This window comes from Carassius auratus, chromosome 50 (assembly GCF_003368295.1).
Source record: "Carassius auratus strain Wakin chromosome 50, ASM336829v1, whole genome shotgun sequence".
NCBI lineage: Eukaryota > Metazoa > Chordata > Actinopteri > Cypriniformes > Cyprinidae > Carassius > Carassius auratus.
In genome coordinates this window covers 9,397,415-9,417,127 of record NC_039292.1, presented here as the reverse complement: position 1 = coordinate 9,417,127, position 19,713 = coordinate 9,397,415, and the positions used below count along the sequence as shown (strand labels likewise).

The following is a 19,713-nucleotide window of genomic DNA, read 5'->3' as shown; positions in this document are numbered from 1 at the left end:
GCTGTCGCTCCAGTCTCCAAATGCAAAATTAAGACTCCTACAACGGAAAAGGCTGCTTATAAATATTAATTATGTATAATGACGTTGCTTGGCAACCTTCTTGGAGCGTCCGCCTACGTAGCCTCATTAATATTGACGAGCCGTCATTATAACGTTCCTAATTGGCCAGCAACCTGCCGCCCACCTACCAGCGTCTTGCTATCATCAAATCACATCTCGACAATTAATTAATATTCATAAGCTAAGCCTTCTCCGTAGTATAATTGTCAATGCACGCACATGCGCACTACGCACGGGGCTGTCTGAAGAAGTGCGTTTCCTTTTCAAGTGGCTGGCTGTATGCATGTATGTGTGTGTAAAATCGTAGCCCCTGGGTGTGCTGCGCTTCCGTTACGCATACAAACGGCTCGCTTCAGGCGGCGTAACGTTGATCGAATTTTACCGTTTGTGAAACGCTGCAACAGTTGTGTTTTTAAGCCGAGCCGTTTGTTTCCTCGCGCGCCATGTTTTTAAATTGAAGAGAATTCAGTCGCTGCAGTCTTTAACGGTTTTGGGGGATAATATTTGTCTTCTAAGACGAGCTGGTCATCTTTTGTCTACATTGATGTTCGAGTAAAGCTCTCTGGAAGATCCGTTTTGCTGAATGTGTGAGTGACTGCTTCTGAATCTTCTTTTGATACGATCTAGTGGGTTTGACCCACACATGGACTTAGTGGACAAGCCTGAAACATCTCTAACTTTAAGGCTTTTGGACATCAAGGGCTGATCATCCACGGAACACATAGGTACTCTTTTGTATTATGTATTATGCCAATATTACAGCTTGATGATCTTAACCACCTTTTTGCTTCTTTAAACCTTCTGCATGTCTAAGAATGGGCACATTGTTTCTGAATTTGAATGCGAGGGTCTGCTTCCCAGCTGTCCAAATAAGAGCCACTTGAGGCTCCTGCATTGGAGGTCATTCATGATTTGTTAATCGACTTAAAGCATCTGTGCAAGATGCATTGGATGGTGCATAATGGACTAGTCCCAATTTAAGATGTATTGTCTCTTTCAATGTCCTGATTGGATCAGCAGTGCTGTTGCCCATCAGCATCATGCTGGGATTGTTATGTTGTCATGGTTTTGTGAGTGTTTAATAACAACATCTGAATGTGTGATTGAACTGGAGATTTGGTGAGAGACACTCATTTTTTTTTGAGCTGTCAAGGGACGCCAGGGTAACATTTACTACTGAACACATACAGTTCAGTAACTTACCTGTTACATGCTATTTGAGCAAGAAAAAATTCCCATGATAAAAGGGCAGTTATTCAAATCATAGTAGAAAGGCTTCAGTGTGTTTTGCCTTCATTAATATTAATGAGATGGATTTAGAAAGGTTGAAATCCAAAGGTCACTTCCTTCTGTTAAAGTGCAGATTTTAAAGGACCAGTTCCCCAAACTAGTCACTGTCATGTTTCAAACATGACTTTCTCTTTATTTACAAATTTTTTTTTATGAATTTCCAGACCAACGTGAAAAAAAACTTTTTTTTACGTAATAAAAATGAATGTGGACAGTAATGCTTAGGACAGTAAAAGTTTCATAAAAATAATTCATATATCCAATGCACATTATTCCAGTGGTTGCCAGTAAACCACTGAAATGGGCTCAAAAAAATGACTTTTATTTGACAATTGGTGGTGTTGGCAATTACGTGTCTTTTTACCCAGTTTATTATATGCTATGTTCAGGGACTTAAAATAAACATTAACTCAAAATATAATAATGTTCAAATGTATTTATATTTCAGCTAGTTGCCAACATTTCTCATTTTCATTTAGTATAAAATATGTTCAATAATAAAAATAATAAAATACTAAATAAAATCCATTTAACTTCATTTACTAAAATAACAAACTAAAACCGAAGTAAAATTCATAAAAACTATACAGACTTTGATAATGACACAAAACGCAAAATGTAAAATAAATAAATTCATAAACTAACTAAAATTAATACTAAAATGTAAAATATTAGTAGGAACTATAATAGTATCTCAGTTATACTTAAAAAAAACCACTGCTTTTTTGAAAAATGTTGGTATGTAATAGTCATAAGCTCTTAAAGGTTCAAAGTATGGGAAGATTTTCAGGAAATAATGACTTAGATTTCAGCATGCTTCTACTGCAAAGAGTCATAATACTCGGAATATAGTGCAAAGTCATATGGATATTTTTAAGGTACTTTTATGGTGCTTTTGTGTGTTGGGGCTTCACAGACACAGTTCCCATGTGTATTCTTTAAAAATGTACTTTTTACTTTCTACAGCTTTGGAACAAAATGAGATTTGAATAAATTATGATAGATTTGTATTTTTTTTTTTTGTTTAGTTTTTTTAGTTGAATTGTCAACTGGGCAGCCATTCTAGAATGTCTTCTTTGTCATCATTATATGTGTAACTATTTTCTGCCTTCATTCATTCTTTTTTTGCTTAAAACCGTATCAGCTGTCCTTGTCATCTCAGAGATGGCCGTTAAAAGCAGAGCCCCTCTTTTGAAGAGCATGAAAACAGCACTTCCTGTTCAGTTCCTTTAATTCACACCAAAGAACTCCTCAGTTGAGCTTGGTTGCATCTCAAAGTATCTGTCAGAATTAATGTCTTTCTGTATTTCTGATTTCAGGGATTTCCCCTGCTGCTAAACTGCTGTCCTTTAAGCATTTTGCAGTTTTACATGTTCTCATATACTACTCAGTTTTATAACAACGCTTCCTTACAGAGCCTGACATGGGAAACTGATAGCGCTCATTGCTGTCAAATCTCTTTGCAGTGTTATTTTGCCTTTCAAAATAAGGGGACAGATACTGTCCAGCTGCATTGTGTGATGTTATATGCCAAGTCTTCTGTTAGAGGATCAGAGCTAAACTGAAGCTGTTCTAGTTTCCTGTTTGGTTGTAGAGCTCACCTTGTTGATGCTGGTCATCTCTACTGTCACAGTGGCTTGTCAGTAGATGACCGAGCAGTAATTAAGCATCAAAGGGAGCTGGAGGAGCAGCTCTGCCCAGAGGGGTCAAGCTGGTGTGAGACGCCCCCTGCCATGACACTGTGGAGCTTAAAAAGCCTTGTGGGAACAGAACTGAAGGAAATAACTGGGTGTTATTATGAGGGCTAATGAATGATATACACCCAATGTGATCCTCATTTACTGGGGTCTTTGATTGTTTTTTAAATAATAATCTCCAATCCAATCTTATGAGAAAATGAATATATATATATATATATATATATATATATATATTAGTAATCTCACTTTTCTTAGTTCACATCATTTTTAGGTTTATGAAATTTATATAATTTATATTTTTTCTATTTATATTCGCTATAATAAATGTATGCTTTTTATTTACATTAAAGCTAAATATATTCAGTAATATTCTATCATATAATGATAATATTTCAGAATGAAAATGGTCATTCTCTCAGTATCCTCCCCTACACTGTATTTCCCTGTGGCCTTTGTAGGAATGCTTTGTCTTCCATCACCATGGAAATTTGTGCATGAATATTAATGACATGCATGAGGAATTTCTTGGTGGGCCTCCCATATGATCACAGTGTCCATGTATGATTACATGTGGAACTGAGGATTATTACTAAAATAACCTGTGTGTGTGTGTGTGTATATTTATATATATTATATATATATATAAATTATTTTGTTGAACAGTATAGTCAAGTGGCTTTTTGTTACTGCAATAAATTATTTATAATGCGTAACATGATCTAAAATGAAGGTAATTATTTATAACTTAAAGGCCACGTTCTATATATATATATATATATATATATATATATATATATATATATATATATATATATATATATATATATATATATACATACATGCATACATGCATACACACACAATTTAAATGCTATCAATTTTGAATCATGGGGCCAGTAATGTTTTTTTTTTTACTTCATGTTTTTGAAAGAATGACCAATGCTGCATTTATTTGATCACAAATACAATATATCTAAATAAAATAAATCTATTTGAATATATTTTAAAATTTAGTTTCTTCCTTACCTGAATTTTCAGCAGCCCTTTTTTAGTGTGTATTATTTTAATTTGTTTATTGATAAGATGAGATGATAGCATGGCTGTGTGTGCTCAGTTTGGTCTTATCAGCTTCCAAGTAAACAATCTCATGAAACCTTTGTGTGATGTGCAGAATATAGTTGAGCAGAATACCTGAGGTCTCAATCTCTCAACCTGTTGGATCTTGCCCTAGTGCACAAGAATCCCACATTTCATAATGCTGCTTTTCACTTATATCATTTTCATCTTCTCATACCCATTCAGCGGCAAAAATGCAATGATTGCCTTTACAAAAAAATAGTACAATTGTGGTACAGTAACCGTTTCAGATGGAATCATCATGATTATCATATTCATGTACAATTCTTTTTGTCATTGAAAGAATGTTTCAGCACATTTTGTTAACATCAGGAGGATTGGATTAGTATTTCTTGTTGTCTATCTAAATAATGTCTGTGCTATACTGTAAATTTCCTATATCTATGTCATAACTACAGACTAAAGCAGTTTGTTCAGTGAAGCCTTTCTGAAGAACCTTGAAGATCATCAAATATTTGTGAATGAATGCCTGATATTGAGCATGGATACAAACCCTGACACATTAGCACTTCATAACGGATCCAAAAATAGAGAGCATATCTCCAGCGGCCCTCCTGAAACATACTGACTGTACTCATTAAATTAACATGCTTGCTCCATTTGTTGCTGAAATGGAGGACTGTAAAGCATCCAAGCGTTGGGGATCGTACGCTGACCCATAGAAGTATTTTGTAAGCGTTCTAATAGATCAGATGTTTTGTTAAGAGGATATGAAGTAGATGGGTTTAGGGAATGAAAGGCTGTGAGGCTGGAATCCACTCTATCTCTGAGCACATCACGTCTCTGTTCTCTCTCATTGAAGTTGTTTTCCTGGTTCCTCGTGTGGCCTGGAGGAAACAGTCATGCCTCCCCAGTCCCCTACTGAGTCTCACTGCTGCTCTCACACGTGCTTCGCTTTGAACACAACAGCATAAATCACAGTGTATGATGTATTGTGTGACATTCAAAGGCATTTGGTTTAATAGCCTGCAGGCTTTGTTTCAGGTCCAAACTGAAAAGATGATCAGGACGGCCTCTGTATGAGAGTTAAAGTGGGTCTGGAAAAAAGTCATTAACCATAATTAATTAATCATAAATGAATGGAATCTTAGACATGATAAAGTCTAAAGTGAATGTCTTTGAGTGTGTATACACACACACCAGTAATCTAAAAAGAATCTGATTTTTTTTTTTACATTTTAACAAATTTAATAGATTGTAAATCATTTTTTGCATTTATATTTGCTTGATTTAAACTTAATTGGTTTTAAACATGAAGAAGCTTTCACAAAGTGGAATATTAAAAATATTACTATATTTAACCAAATTAATAGTAGTTTCAAACTAATTACAGGTGCTGGTCATAAAATTAGAATTAAAAAAGTTGATTTATTTCACTGATTCCATTCAAAAAGTGAAACTTGTATAGTATATTCATTCATTACACACAGACTGATATATTTAATTTTGATGATTATAACTGACAACTAAGGAAAATCCCAAATTCAGTATCTCAGAAAATTAGAATATTGTGAAAAGGTTCAATATTGAAGACACCTAGTACCACACTCTAATCAGCTAATTAACTCAAAACACTTGCAAAGGCCTTTAAATGGTCTCTCAGTCTAGTTCTGTAGGCTACAAAATCATGGGGAAGACTGCTGACTTGACAGTTGTCCAAAAGATGACCATTGACAACTTGCACAAGGAGGGCAAGACACAAAAGGTCATTGCAAAAGAGGCTAGCTCTGTGTCTAAGCACATTAATAGAGAGGCGAAGGGAAGGAAAAGATGTGGTAGAAAAAAAGTGTACAAGCAATGGGGATAACTGCACCCTGGAGAGGATTGTGAAACAAAACCCATTCAAAAATGTGGGGGAGATACACAAAGAGTGGACTGCAGCTGGAGTCAGTGCTTCAAGAACCACTACACACAGACGTATGTAAGACATGGGTTTCAGCTGTCGCATTCCTTGTGTCAAGCCACAAGCAGGGTCAGAAGCGTCTCACTTCAAAAAGGACTGGACTGCTGCTGAGTGGTCCACAGTTATGTTCTCTGATGAAAGTAAATTTTGCATTTCCTTTGGAAATCAGGGTCCCAGAGTCTGGAGGAAGAGAGAAGAGGCACACAATCCACGTTACTTGAGGTCCAGTGTAAAGTTTCCACAGTCAGTGATGGTTTGTGGTGCCATATCATCTGCTGGTGGTCCACTGTGTTTTCTGAGGTCCAAGGTCAACACAGCCGTATAGCAGGAAGTTTTAGAGCACTTCATGCTTCCTGCTGCTGACCAACTTTATGGAGATGCAGATTTCTTTTTCCAACAGGACTTGGCACCTGCACATAATGCCAAAGCTTTCAGTACTTGGTTTAAGGACTATAGTATCCCTGTTCTTAATTGGTCAGCAAACTCACCTGACCTTAACCCCATAGATAATTGCAAAGAGGAAGATGCGATATGCCAGACCCAAGAATGCAGAAGAGCTGAAGGCCACTATCAGAGAAACTTGGGCTCTCATAACACCTGAGCAGTGCCACAGACTGATCGACTCCATGCCTCGCCGCATTGCTGCAGTAATTCAGCCAAAAGGAGCCCCAACTAGAATTGAGTTCTGTGCATGCTCATACTTTTCATTTTTATACTTTTTAGTTTTCTAAAAATCCTTTTTTGTATTGGTCTTAAGTTATATTCTAATTTTCTGAGATACTGAATTTGAAAATGTATGTGAAATATTTAAAGTTCGCGGCATAGAGTTTTTACACACAGTCTGTTATTGTGGGGATATTTTCATGCCCCTAAACATGACGTGCAACGGAACAAAACATGATTTGTTGTTTTATCTGTCAGTCAAATGGCCTTAGGCATTAAAGCGGCCAAGGTTTCCAGACCTTCTGCCGTCAGTCTGAAGGTCTGGCTATGCGAGACTACTCAACACCTTTACTAAACACTTATGCTTGTTGTGCAGTTGCATAAAGGATTTTTAAGGATGATTTAAGTTGTCCTTAAAACCAAAGTCGATGTCCATTTGACTCAGCCTTGATAAAGCTGGGTTGGAGAGTCCAGTTCTGGCATACAAAGACACTTTTGTCAAAGTCTGGTTCTGCATCATAGCCTCTAGAAACTTCCGTAGACCCTGTCATCTTCAAGCCACCAGAGTTTCCTGTTTAGTGCCAGTAAGCTGCCTGCTGGCCTCCAAAAGTCTGCTGCAAGTTTTTAGAGATTCAAGGAATGAAAAGTTCTCTTGTGCGAGGCGTAGCCCTGCCGATGCAGTCCTCAAACAATGATATCATTTATAACAAGGGTTTTGCCAAGGCACACCCCAAAATTGTTTCTGATCACAGAATAGCCTCATTGATTTTGATTGGTGGATGCATTCCTCTTTGAGTGTCAAACTCTTGTTTTCTAAATTAACTGTATTTGTGGTTGGATATTGCTCAGATTTGGCAGTATCCTGCTTTTTTGATGTGGCACACATTTAATTTATTTAGGTGTTTTCACATGATCATCATTGTTTCCCTATGTTACGGTTGTTTAGGGTGATGTTACGGTTGTTTTATGTTCTGGATGGTTTCCACAGCTTCATGTCAGTCTGACAGTCAAGTTATTTAATGCAAGTCTGTTAATTCACATTTTTCCGGTTAGCATATAATTTAAATTAGTTTATAGGTGGTTGCTAAAGTGTTATGGGCAGATCCTTTAATGAAAATCAATGGGATTTTCTTTTGTTTTATCATTTTTCGCGCAAGAGAACAATTTCAGATCGAGTTCTTTACCAAAAGTGTATTGCTTGAGGTTAGAGGTACCGTTCACATCTCTAAGTATATGTGTTAAATGATGTATGTGATGATGAGTAATACTAATGAACGCCTTAGCAAAAAGCACTAATAAAGTGTCTTGTTAAGCACAGGTAGCTTCAATGACAAACATTTGGATTATGAGAGAGTGATATTAATAGCTCATTGCATTTTTTGGCAAATGCTGTGAAGAGGAGGTTAGTTCAGTTGAAACAAAATGTCTTCCTGCCACTTCTTTCACTAAACCTGTGGCATTTTTTTATTGCACAGTTCATTTCACATATATAATTAGGTTATCAGAGCAGCAGGTGTAGACTGTTTTTAAAGGAAAGTGTGTTATATCCTCACTGTGAGGGCTCCTGTGGATTGTTGGTGCCCCTTTTGCTGTCTGCTACTCTTGCCAGCACCCTTTAACCCATAGTGCTCATCACCCACCAATGCCTGCGTACCAATACAGGAAGACCGTTTTAGTCTCAGCAGCTCATGCAGGAAGTGACTTCATGTTGTGGAGCTTGCTGCAGCTTTCAAGCCAGAGATACTTTGAACTGATAGATTGGCAGTCAGTGTTGGTTGACATATTAAAGAGGTCAACGCGCTCAGAGTTGTACCATATCTAGTTCACAAGCACGCCGCATACACTGCACTTCTGAAAATAAGGTGGGAGGGTTGAACTGGTGTGTGAATTTCATTGCTCCACACAAAGAATGATAGAAAACGGTTGCAAATGCCTGCAAATGGTATCAAAACAAACTTGCACAGCCTTTAAAGTCAACAAAACACAGCCTGTTTACTTTCTTAATGACCGTTCCTTATCGTATTGTGCACAAATGAATGGCACCGATGAATAAAATCCAGTCCAGCACCTTCTCTTCTCGTTGGATTTTCTGTTTTGTTCAGAAATACATCACATTATGAAACAAAATGGGTTGGGAATGCTGTTTTATGTGGACTTTTAAAGCACTATTTCTGTGTAATAGATTATTTGTTAGATTTCCGCCTAGAACTAACTGCTCAGTTGCAGCTACGTTTTCTGTTAATGTCGAGCAGAAATGTTTCTGGTACATTTGGTTACTGATTCCAGGTGTTGTAAAATTCCCGTGAGAAATCGTCCAGAAAATCTGCCTGCTAATTTGTTCCCATGAGGGCGTTACGTGAGGATGGCAGACTCGCATGTGTCATTTGTTTTAGTTTGTTCAGAAGTTTCTTCTCCCTACAAAACTTGTCATAGTGGAAAGAGAGCGATAATAACTTTCAGATTCACATTGCTCATCACCACGAAAGCGAAACATTTTTTTTATTTTTTTTACTTCTCATTTCTGATTTCTGGTGTTCTCAAGCTGTGGTGTGAGCTTAATTTTTTTTCATAGTAATATATTTTTATTTGTGGAAAACCACAGCTTTATTTAACCTCATGAGTAACATGAAGAGCCCAAGCCTCACAGAGCCAGATCTTTGAGTTAACAGAACTAGATCTAATCTGGTGGCGACTTGGACTTTAAGAATTAGTCTGGCATAGAAACATCTGATTGACCTGCATATTTATCTGAAATCTGCCACAATAACAGACCAGCATGATAAGAAAAAAAAGTGTATCACTGCTTTAATGTTACTTAGTTTATTTAATTTCACATATTTTGGTATCTCAACAGTCTCCAAAAAATGGATGTACCTGAAAGTGTGTGTGTGTGTGTGTGTGTGTATACTCCCAAAACAAGAAGTGAGCTAATTTGTGATTTATTATCCTATATAAAGTTTCTGACGATTTAAAAGATCCATGATTGGTCATATAGGTTCATCAGCAGTGTTGGGGGAAGTTACTTTTAAAAGTGATGCATTGCAATATTACGTTGCCTCCTAGAATTTCTTTTTTAAAACTAGTTACTTGAAAAAAGTAAACCGATTACGTAACCCTTGTTATTTAAAGTGTGTTACCCCCAACACTGTTCATCAGTATATTTAGCTTTGGTCTAGGCTATAGGTAGAGGCTTTTCCAAGTGTAAAGTGTTTGTTTTAAGGCTGGCTTGATGCCCTCTGCTCACACTGAATATTTAACAGGCTTTTTGCAAGCCTGCTTGCTGTTCAGCCCTTCTTCCTGTCTGAGGCATCGGAAAATCTACAGCCGCCACTTCCCCTTTGAAAGTGTGTGTGCTTGAACCTTATTTGCTGGTAAACTGTGTTTGCTGACATGCTTGGTAAATCTAATTTTGAGTCATTGTTTAAATTTGTCTTTTGCAAGTGTAAATGTTTTTTTAAGTGATGGATTAAATGGTATTATTATTTGAATTTAAAGTGCTTTCAATAATGAATAAATGTGTGTGTATATATATATTTTTTTATTCATAGATCTTTGGCCAGTTCTGGCTGCAGCTGTACGCCTCAGGCTCAGCTCTGATGTTACCGGCTGAAACGGGTCGACTGTGAGAGGACGACTTCCCTCAGCTATGTCTACCTTTGAGGTAACGCAAGCCTTGAAATGTTGCCATTAGGATGTTATGTAAATTATGACTTTATTTCATTTATACAGCATCCTGTGTTGACATCAAGGGCTTTTCCTTAATATCCCATTCCCCTCTCTAGACAATCTGGCCTCCGGGCACCGAGTGTGTGGCCAGGTACAACTTCCCTGGAACGGCTGAGCAGGACTTGCCTATGTGCAAAGGGGATGTCCTCACTATAATTGGAGTAACTAAGGTAAATTTCTGAAATGTAAGAATGACATGTATTTAGTCCCTCAAAATGATCCTTTTAATTTTAAAACGTAAAAAATAAAACTGAATTTTATTACTGAAAACATATTACATTTTCAAAATGTGGTTGAATAAATGTGAACATTTTAAAATGTAATTTATTCCTGTGCTGTATTTCAGCAGCCATTCCTCCAGTCTTCAGTGTCACATGATCCTTCAGAAATCATTCTAATATGCTGATTTTCTGTTGAAGAAACACTTGTTTTATTTTCAATATTGAGAACCGCTGAATTTTTTTGTTGAAACTGATTTTTTTTTTTTTTTTATTCCTTGATAAATAGTTCAAAAAACAGCATCTATTTGAAATAGAAATATTTAAAATATTTACCAATATTATAAATGTATTTCCCTATTGTTATTTCCTATGAATTATTGATTATATTTAATTCATTCGCTCTGTGAAAACGTACCACAAACGTTTGAACAGTAAAGTATTTGTAAAGATTTTAGAGGAAATGTGTGCCAATATATATATTAAAGGCATACTTCATATAAGTATGCTCTGGTGTTGCAGGAACACAGTATTGAGGCTGTTTTTCAACCCATGTTTTTAACCCGCTATGAACTGAAGATAATGCATTATAAAAATCGAAACAGTAAAATGTATTTTTTTTTTTTTTTTTTCTAATTTATTGCTTATAATTGTTTCAATTAATATATTAATTAATACTTATGGCTTTTAAAGTCTAAAAAGTGTGTCATTATATAAAACCTTTTGTTTTTGTGAAAACTTTTATCTGAACTGTAAATCATGTGTTTTACGGTCATTTTACAGTTTAACATGTTACTGTAGACATTGCCCTTCCGCTCTCATATGGTAGTAATTTTATTTGTGCAGGTCTGAAAAAGCTCTCAAAAAGTTTTACATTTGAGCTTATAAACCCTGATGAAACCCTGGTACAGCGAAAGTGAATAGGAACTAGTGGCTGCCACGGTCCCAAAATGGCTTGAAAATATCATAAATGTGCCATACAACAGATAAGTGTGAGCAACAGACTGAAATTTAAGTCAGGAATAAATGTTTACTGTATTGAAATGTGCAGCGTGAACATCCTGCTAAATATCTTGTTCTGTGGTTTACGTCAGAAATTGTCTTATGGGTTTGGAATGACATGAAGGTTAAATATAAAAGAACACATTTTCATTTTAGGGCAGCTGTTCATTTACAATTGGTTTGCTGGTGCTTCCTTCCAGGATCCAAACTGGTACAAAGCGAAAAACTCAGCAGGACGAGAGGGTACCATACCAGCAAACTACGTTCAGAAGAGAGAAGGAGTGAAATCAGGCGGAAAACTGAGCCTCATGCCGTAAGTACATAGTTCAATGCTTTTCATATATGTGTGTGTGTGTGTGTGTGTGTGTGTGTGTGTGTGTATGTGTGTATATATATATATATATATATATATATATATATATATATATATATATATATATAAGTTAGTTTTGTTTTCACTGATCTTCACTTGAATTATGATAAGAGAGAGTGTTTATGTGAGTTTTATACTTTCAAACAATAGCAGGCTATATTTATCACTGATAACATCACAGATCACCTACTATAGTATATCTGTAATAATACACAAATGTCTTCCTGCTTTCTGGTCCAGCTGTTTGAATCGGCCAGCTGTTTAAAAAAGCAAGGAGAAATCCGAGTGTTATACAAATGGCAGCACTCAGGCCAGTGAAAAATGTCCTTCTCTCACCATGTAATATGCAAAGGCCGCCCAGAGACATGCATCGCAATTAGGGTTCGGCCGTAAGAGAGCATGTGATATTCTTCAATTGCTTGCTGCTTTTAGAAGAAACAATTGATATAATGACGCTGATGTCTCCGTTTTATTTAGCGTGGCAAGACGAGCTTAGCTTGCAGCGTCAAGTGAGTCCTTCAAACCTTATGTATGGGATCTGGATGTCTGCTTTTAGCCATGTGTAATGGAAGGTTTAGTTTTAGATGTGTTTGTCTTTAGCATAGTGTGACAGTAGAGGTCGTTTTTTTTTTTGCTGTCTAGTCTTTGGTAAGTGCACAGCTTTGGTTTATTTTCGATGGTGTGTATGTATATGTGTGGGTAATTGGGAGATACAGATTGGATGTTTGTCATGCCAGGGAAGCCGCAGAAGGGCCAGGCAAGGCCAGCGCTTCTTTTGGAAGCCTGTAATTTAGCTTCCGTTTCTCAGTCTTGTGCACAATGTTATGTACTTGAATCAGTGTTTTTTACTAGATTTTCCCAATAGTTGGCCCTATGGTGAAACATTTGAGTGTTTTTGAGGTCAAATACCATTACAGCAACACTGTTTGTAGTGATTCAAAGTGTTTTTTTTTATTTTTTTTTTTATTTTTTTTGACTGATTCGTTAAAAGAACCCCCTCATCAGAGACATTCTGAATCGGACTGTGTTTATTAATTTTATCTGAAGCATCTTTCAAACGAGGAACATCACAAGCAATTTGTCATAATTTCAAATTAAGAATAATATAATTATTATTATATCAGTACAGTTTTCTCTTATCATTCAGTCCAGACTGCATACTAAAAACAATGCAATATTTGTGACATTGGGTTTTTCTACATAAAATGGTATTTACTGCAACAAAACTTTTAATTAACAACTTTATTAAATAATTTTAAAGCATTTGACAGATTCAAATTGAACATCTGTGATTTAATGAGTCTTTCTGACTCGATTCATTAAAAGAACTGATTCTTAAGAGTCATTTGCTAATCAGAATACATTGATTTAATTCATACGGGAAATTCATAACTGAAATAGATTTTATGTTAAAACAATACTATTTTTGGGACACTAGGTTTTTTTAAATGAAAAATACCAATACAGCAACGGTTTTGTTGTTGTTTTTTGCATTAAATGTTAACACACAAATTCAAAGTCTCTTTCATCTGTAAATTTATAGAAACGGCTCATATCATTAATTTGCGAATTAGATTACATTAATTAATTTAGCATTTATTCAGAATTTAGACAATTAGACAATATGAAAATAAAACAATTTAAGATTCATGATTCAAAGCGCAACACTGATTCAAAATGATAACTTTGTGGGTTCATGAATCTTTTTGACCTATTCATTAAAAGAACTGGCTAATGTTAACTCCACATTAACATTTATTTATATAGCAAACACTCTTATTCAAACATCACAAAACAGTTTGTTCTAATAATTAAAAAACAGTATCTTTGGCCTCTTCATTGAATATTGAATCAAAGCATCAGACTGGTTCAAAACAGTAAATTCTGGGTTCATTAAATGAACTAGCTCATGAGAGTCATGCATTAGTAAGTGTGGAACTGTGTAATGCTTACAGATTTTATTTATGCACTTTACACTTTATAAACTTGATCAACTGACTTAAAAACTCCTCTTCATCAGACCACAGCAACACAAAGTATGCAATGCTATGACTTGTAAAAGATGAACAGAGCAAACTAATGTCCTTTATCTGTGGTCACTCAGATGGTTCCATGGAAAGATCACACGTGAGCAGGCCGAGAGGCTGCTTTACCCCCCAGAGACAGGCCTCTTCCTGGTGCGGGAGAGCACAAACTACCCTGGCGACTACACCTTGTGTGTCAGCTGCGACGGCAAGGTGGAGCATTACCGCATCATCTACCACAACGGCAAACTATCCATCGATGAGGAGGAGTACTTTGAAAACCTCATGCAGCTCATGGAGGTGAGGGTTGTTGGCTTATGACCTGGTCAAAGTTGTTGTTTTCATAACTAACAGGTCTATGTATGGTCTTATGGGTGATTGGTAAAATGCTTAAAGTAAATGGTCAGCAAGTACATTCCAAAGTTAGCCCAGCGGGTTGTGAAACCAACAGGCTTCTTCCTGTGAGTCCTCTCACCGCCTCCGTCAACATTTTCAAATTGATCACCAGACAGATACAAAAATAGCCCTAACAGGAAGTCAGTCCACATCAGACGTACTGGCTACAGACATGGACCAAGCATTTACGATAGACTCCAGGAAACAATTTTATACAGGCACACCTTGTGCTTTGAGGTCAAAGGTTCAGTCCAGGCTTGCTGGGGGAAATGACATTGCTAAACAAGAGCTGTGAACTGAAGCTTTCTCTAGTCGAATGTCACACTAACTCGCAGAACATCCCTTACATAACAGATTACCAGAGCAATATTATGGCACAGTCATGCATCAGATGTAATGTAATACCATGATATTTTGAAATATTAAGCATACCATGAAAAAACATTGATTGATTACTATTCATTTACCACTGTATTTACATGGAACTGTTTACAACATACTTTAGAGAAAGGAAACTGAAATGGGTATTCTTATATATAGTATAATATACTAATAGGAATAATAACAATAATGTTATTTTTATATATACTAAAAAATTATATATATTTTTGGCATATATAAAAATTACTTTCAATTTTCTGTAGTAATATATGCTTAATAATTATAATTATATATATATATACTACACCACTTCCATTTTCATGTGCAAATCCACTTTGGCAACCAACGTACAAGTTTTTTATTGTGTGCCAGAGTGTTGCTATACGGTTGCTAAGGTGTTCTGAGTGGTTTTAGCATTTCTTTGCAGATCATTGGGTGTTCTGGGTAGGTGCTAAGTGGCACATATCAGAAGAGTCCATCATTCATACTCTGGGCATTGCACACCTCATCATTTGATGTGAGAATCAAGCCTGAAGCACAAGGCATGATGACTGCACCGCTAATGAAAAGGGAGGCTTCAAAAGAACCACTTTACATAGATGTAGAATGTAAATAACTCATTTGTATAATTGTACATATCTTTTTTTTTTTTTATTCCACTGTCCATTGGCCTCACTAGGGATGGTCTGTGTGATTAACCAGTGATCCGTCCTCAGTTTAGTGTTGATTGTACTGCTCTGGTTATTTTCGATTGAGGTCTGGGTGACTTTAGTGGTCAGAGGCACTATGGGTTCCTCAAGTCTCTCCTCACCCTTTCTATTACGGAATTCCACACATTCTTTACTGTAATTTTGGCTACAGTCGCCCTCTCACTCTCTCTCTCCCACCCTTATAGACTCGGCTGAACATTTGTGCACTTTACAAAGAAGTGGACAAGTCTTAAACAGTCTACAATGAGCCTTTATGTTCATTGTGATTAAACTACCACAGATTATATCCTTCCCGCAATACACAACTGATAAAATTCAACAGAAAACCAGTGGAGAGATATTCAAAATAAAAGCTGCAAATTGATACTGTCCACTGTTGTCTGTAATGGCTCATTAGTGCAAGTTTAACAGGTTTTTTTATTTATTATTATTACTTTTATTCAGCAAGGACGCACTGAATTTATCAAAAGTGAAAGATATTTATAGTTACAAAAGATTTAAATGTAAAATAAAATTATATCTACTCATCAAACAATCCTGAATAAAAAAACACATAACAAATGCAGCCTTTATTAGAAACATTAGAAAAGCCTTACCGATCACAAACTTTAGATCATGACTATTGTATAGGCCACTAATAAAAATGTTTTTAAAAAGTTTTTCAATATTAATTCATGAGAGTTCCTAACTTTAGAAACTGAAATAATATTTGGCCAGGGACATTATTAGTGCGTCCAAGAATTGCTGCAGCGTTTGTTGGAGTGTAGTCATGCAAATGTGTTGTTATTTTGAGCGCGCGCTCACACACACGCGCGCGCTCCAGTTCCTGGAACAGTTGATAAGGAGGAAGTGACAAAGAGGAAACGAGCGCAGGTTCCAGATCATTTCAACAGTCCAATCGATGCCGTTTCAATCATGTAACAATATTATCTCATCGTCTGGCCTCGCGGTTATAGCGTCCAGACATATAGAATCACAAACGCGTATTTCAGCTCTGAAATGATAAGAATGTAGTCTCCTGTGTGGACGTGTTCATCTGAGGAGAGGAAACGCAACGCACGCGGAATCAAGAGAAGATGCGTATACAGCGACATCTGCTGGCCATCAAACTTTACTGCTTTGGATGTGCTTATTCTTAAAACACAGTAAAAGCACAATATATTTCATGAGTTATTGTCCATTTAAATAACACGTTCAAGCCTGGTTTTAATTTTTACAGTTATATAAAGTGCATTTATTTGCATCTTGATTTCCATAATTTAGTCAAAAGTTCATTTGTTCAAATTAAATGTAGCATGGTATTAACATTAACAGTTTATCATTATACTTCCAAGGTACTTCTTTTGTAAACTATCTTAACTTGTGTGTGTACATTTTAACAGCACTACACTAAAGACGCAGATGGACTTTGTACCAGACTTATCAAACCTAAACTCATGGAGGGATCTGTGGCGGCCCAGGATGAGTTCTCGAGGAGTAAGATACTTCTTGACTATACTCGCATTTGAATTTCTCGATCTATAGTGAATTATGTTTCTGCATGGCTTCAAGGTTTGTTTAATGAAAGATATTTTAATAGGACCATTAATCGTCCCTGTCCACAGGTGGCTGGGCTCTGAATAGAAAAGAACTGAAGCTTAACCAGACTATTGGAAAAGGAGAGTTTGGAGGTACAGATGATTATTTTTTCTGTTGAGAAATATCATCTAGATCACTGAATCTAAATTAATTTGGTTCAGGACCCAGATGTGACTTTTTTTTTTTTAAGCTTATAAATAAATACAAAAGCTTATAAAAATGAACTCAAATATATTAATAGCATCTTGAAGTACACTACATTAATTTATGCTAAAAAATGTGCTCTTTTTGGTTCTAAGATGTGATGGTCGGAGACTACCGAGGCAAGAAAGTAGCAGTGAAGTGTATCAAACATGACGCAACGGCACAGGCCTTTGTTGCAGAGGCGTCTGTCATGACGTATGTCCTCCCCAATCAAATCTAAAAATACCACTTTTAATATTTTTATATTCAAATATCAATATTCATGTTGATTATTACAGGCAATTACGGCATACTAACTTGGTTCAGCTGCTGGGGGTGATCGTGGAAGAGAAGGGCAGCCTCTTCATTGTCACTGAGTATATGTCCAAGGTCAGTGTTATCTCAGAGATTTATGTATCCAGTATATGGATGTATGCATTTAATCTTGTCTTTATAGCATGCAAAGCATTATTTTAATGTCTTGTTTTCAGGGTAGTCTAGTGGACTATCTGCGCTCCAGAGGACGCACTGTTATTGGTGGAGACCGTTTGATCAATTTCTCTATGTGAGTTTCTTTTTTATCACATCTTTTATATGTTTTTTTTAACCTTGGCACCCATCCTGCTTTGTCTGATCTGTAATTATAATATTAATACATTATTTTTTAAAAATTGTTAATTTTTTACATTTTCAAATGTTTTCTTAATTTTTTTTTTTTTTTTAGGGATGTCTGCAAGGCGATGGAATATCTTGAGACCAATAACTTTGTGCACAGGGATCTGGCAGCTCGTAATGTTTTAGTGTCTGAAGACAACATAGCAAAAGTCAGTGACTTTGGCCTCACCAAGGAAGCATCCTCTACTCAAGATACAGCTAAACTCCCTGTTAAGTGGACTGCACCTGAGGCCTTAAGGGAGAAGGTGTGGTGTCCACTTTGCTTTTTACATGTTCAAACAGAGACATCTTAAAAACCTCCTCTTATCTTTGTGTTATTTCTGCCCGTCTGTTTGGAACAGATGTTTTCCACTAAGTCAGATGTATGGAGCTATGGCATCTTACTGTGGGAGATCTATTCCTTCGGTCGGGTACCTTATCCAAGAATTGTAAGTCTCTTCGAATCTGACACATGACAAACATTACCAATAAAAAATACATTTGTGATCCTTTTTATGTAATTTATTGATTCATTTTGGTATTATTATTTCAATTAGTTTCACTAATAATGATCTTATTTTAACCCATCTTTTGGTCAAATATGAAACAACCCAGAAATTTGAAAAACATTTTGTTTTAACTTAATTATAATATGTTTTAGTGTTTTGCAAGATTTCTGCACATGCCACATTATTAAATTCTACCAGTAGAGGACTCTGTGGTCTACATCAGCACATTTTTCCTAAATTGTGTCCTTCATCCTCTGTTCTTACAGCCACTGAAGGAGGTTGTCCCGCGTGTAGAGAAGGGTTACAAGATGGACGCCCCAGACGGCTGTCCGGCGGTGGTGTATGACATCATGAAGCAGTGCTGGACTCTGGGCCCTTTGGAGCGTCCTAGCTTCAGAGAACTGAGACAGCAACTTCAAGACATCATAGCCAACGAGCTATACCGATAAAAGACAAAAACTAATAGAAAAAACACAAGACGACCTTCACGGGACCATTCCCATACAATCTGACCAAAATCTACTCCTAAAGCAGTGGACTTTTTTTTTTTTTTGCTTAATTTTGCTTCGTTTTCATGGCTTGATTTTCTTAATTTTGGGGAGGCTGGCCTTCTCTACTACAACTCACCTCTTTTTGATTCATAAGATCCTTTGGCCTCCTCTGATATGTCCTCATACGCTTCATTATTTTGATTAGCAAATAGGATATTTTGCCAAAAAGTTAGAAAAATCTGCTAATATCATCACACAATAAATGTCATGAGAAATGCTATATGACAAAACATTCAGATCCCATAAGACTTGTAACCAAAAACAATAATTGGCACTTATGGAAGACCGTATGCTCAATTGTTTTCTGTTCAACTGTTTTCAGTTCCAGTAGCCAATGAAATACACCAGAGAATCTTTCTTCCATTTCACAGTGCCTTCACACCAGAAGTCTGTCTCGCCCCAGAGCTTGTTTCTTTGTATTTTTTTTAATACATTGTTTAAAGGTGCTCGTATTTCCTGCTGTCTTGCTCTTCTTTTCAAACATTTGTCTGTCTGAGCCTCAAAACCCCAAAGGATGAATATAAACTTTGAAAGAAATGTGGCTGGTGTGGAAACCAGAATGCTTTAATTAAGAATAATAATTATAATTCTAATAAAATCATAATAAAATCATTTAGAAATTATACGAAAAGGCCACAAAAACAGATCAGATAAA

At 36.2% G+C, this 19,713-nt stretch overlaps 1 protein-coding gene across 3 annotated transcripts; it reads left to right on the top strand.

Moving 5' to 3' along the window:
* The first annotated feature begins 273 nt into the window (after window positions 1-273).
* On the top strand, window positions 274-19,508 carry LOC113066911 (tyrosine-protein kinase CSK-like). Of its 3 annotated transcripts, none has more exons than XM_026239035.1 (13): window positions 274-785; window positions 10,302-10,414; window positions 10,536-10,649; window positions 11,900-12,012; window positions 14,177-14,396; window positions 16,966-17,059; window positions 17,188-17,253; window positions 17,461-17,560; window positions 17,644-17,734; window positions 17,836-17,909; window positions 18,069-18,264; window positions 18,361-18,447; window positions 18,774-19,508. In XM_026239035.1, the coding sequence occupies exons 2-13, from the start codon at window positions 10,400-10,402 to the stop codon at window positions 18,954-18,956; spliced, it is 1,353 nt and encodes a 450-aa protein (XP_026094820.1). In that variant the 5' UTR covers window positions 274-785; window positions 10,302-10,399; the 3' UTR covers window positions 18,957-19,508. The 3 variants fall into 3 exon arrangements, with proteins under 3 accessions (XP_026094820.1, XP_026094821.1, XP_026094822.1); XM_026239036.1 differs by lacking the exon at window positions 274-785 and adding an exon at window positions 10,057-10,150; XM_026239037.1 differs by lacking the exons at window positions 274-785; window positions 10,302-10,414; window positions 10,536-10,649 and adding an exon at window positions 11,461-11,689 and having other exon boundaries at window positions 11,856-12,012.
* Window positions 19,509-19,713: the final 205 nt, after the last annotated feature.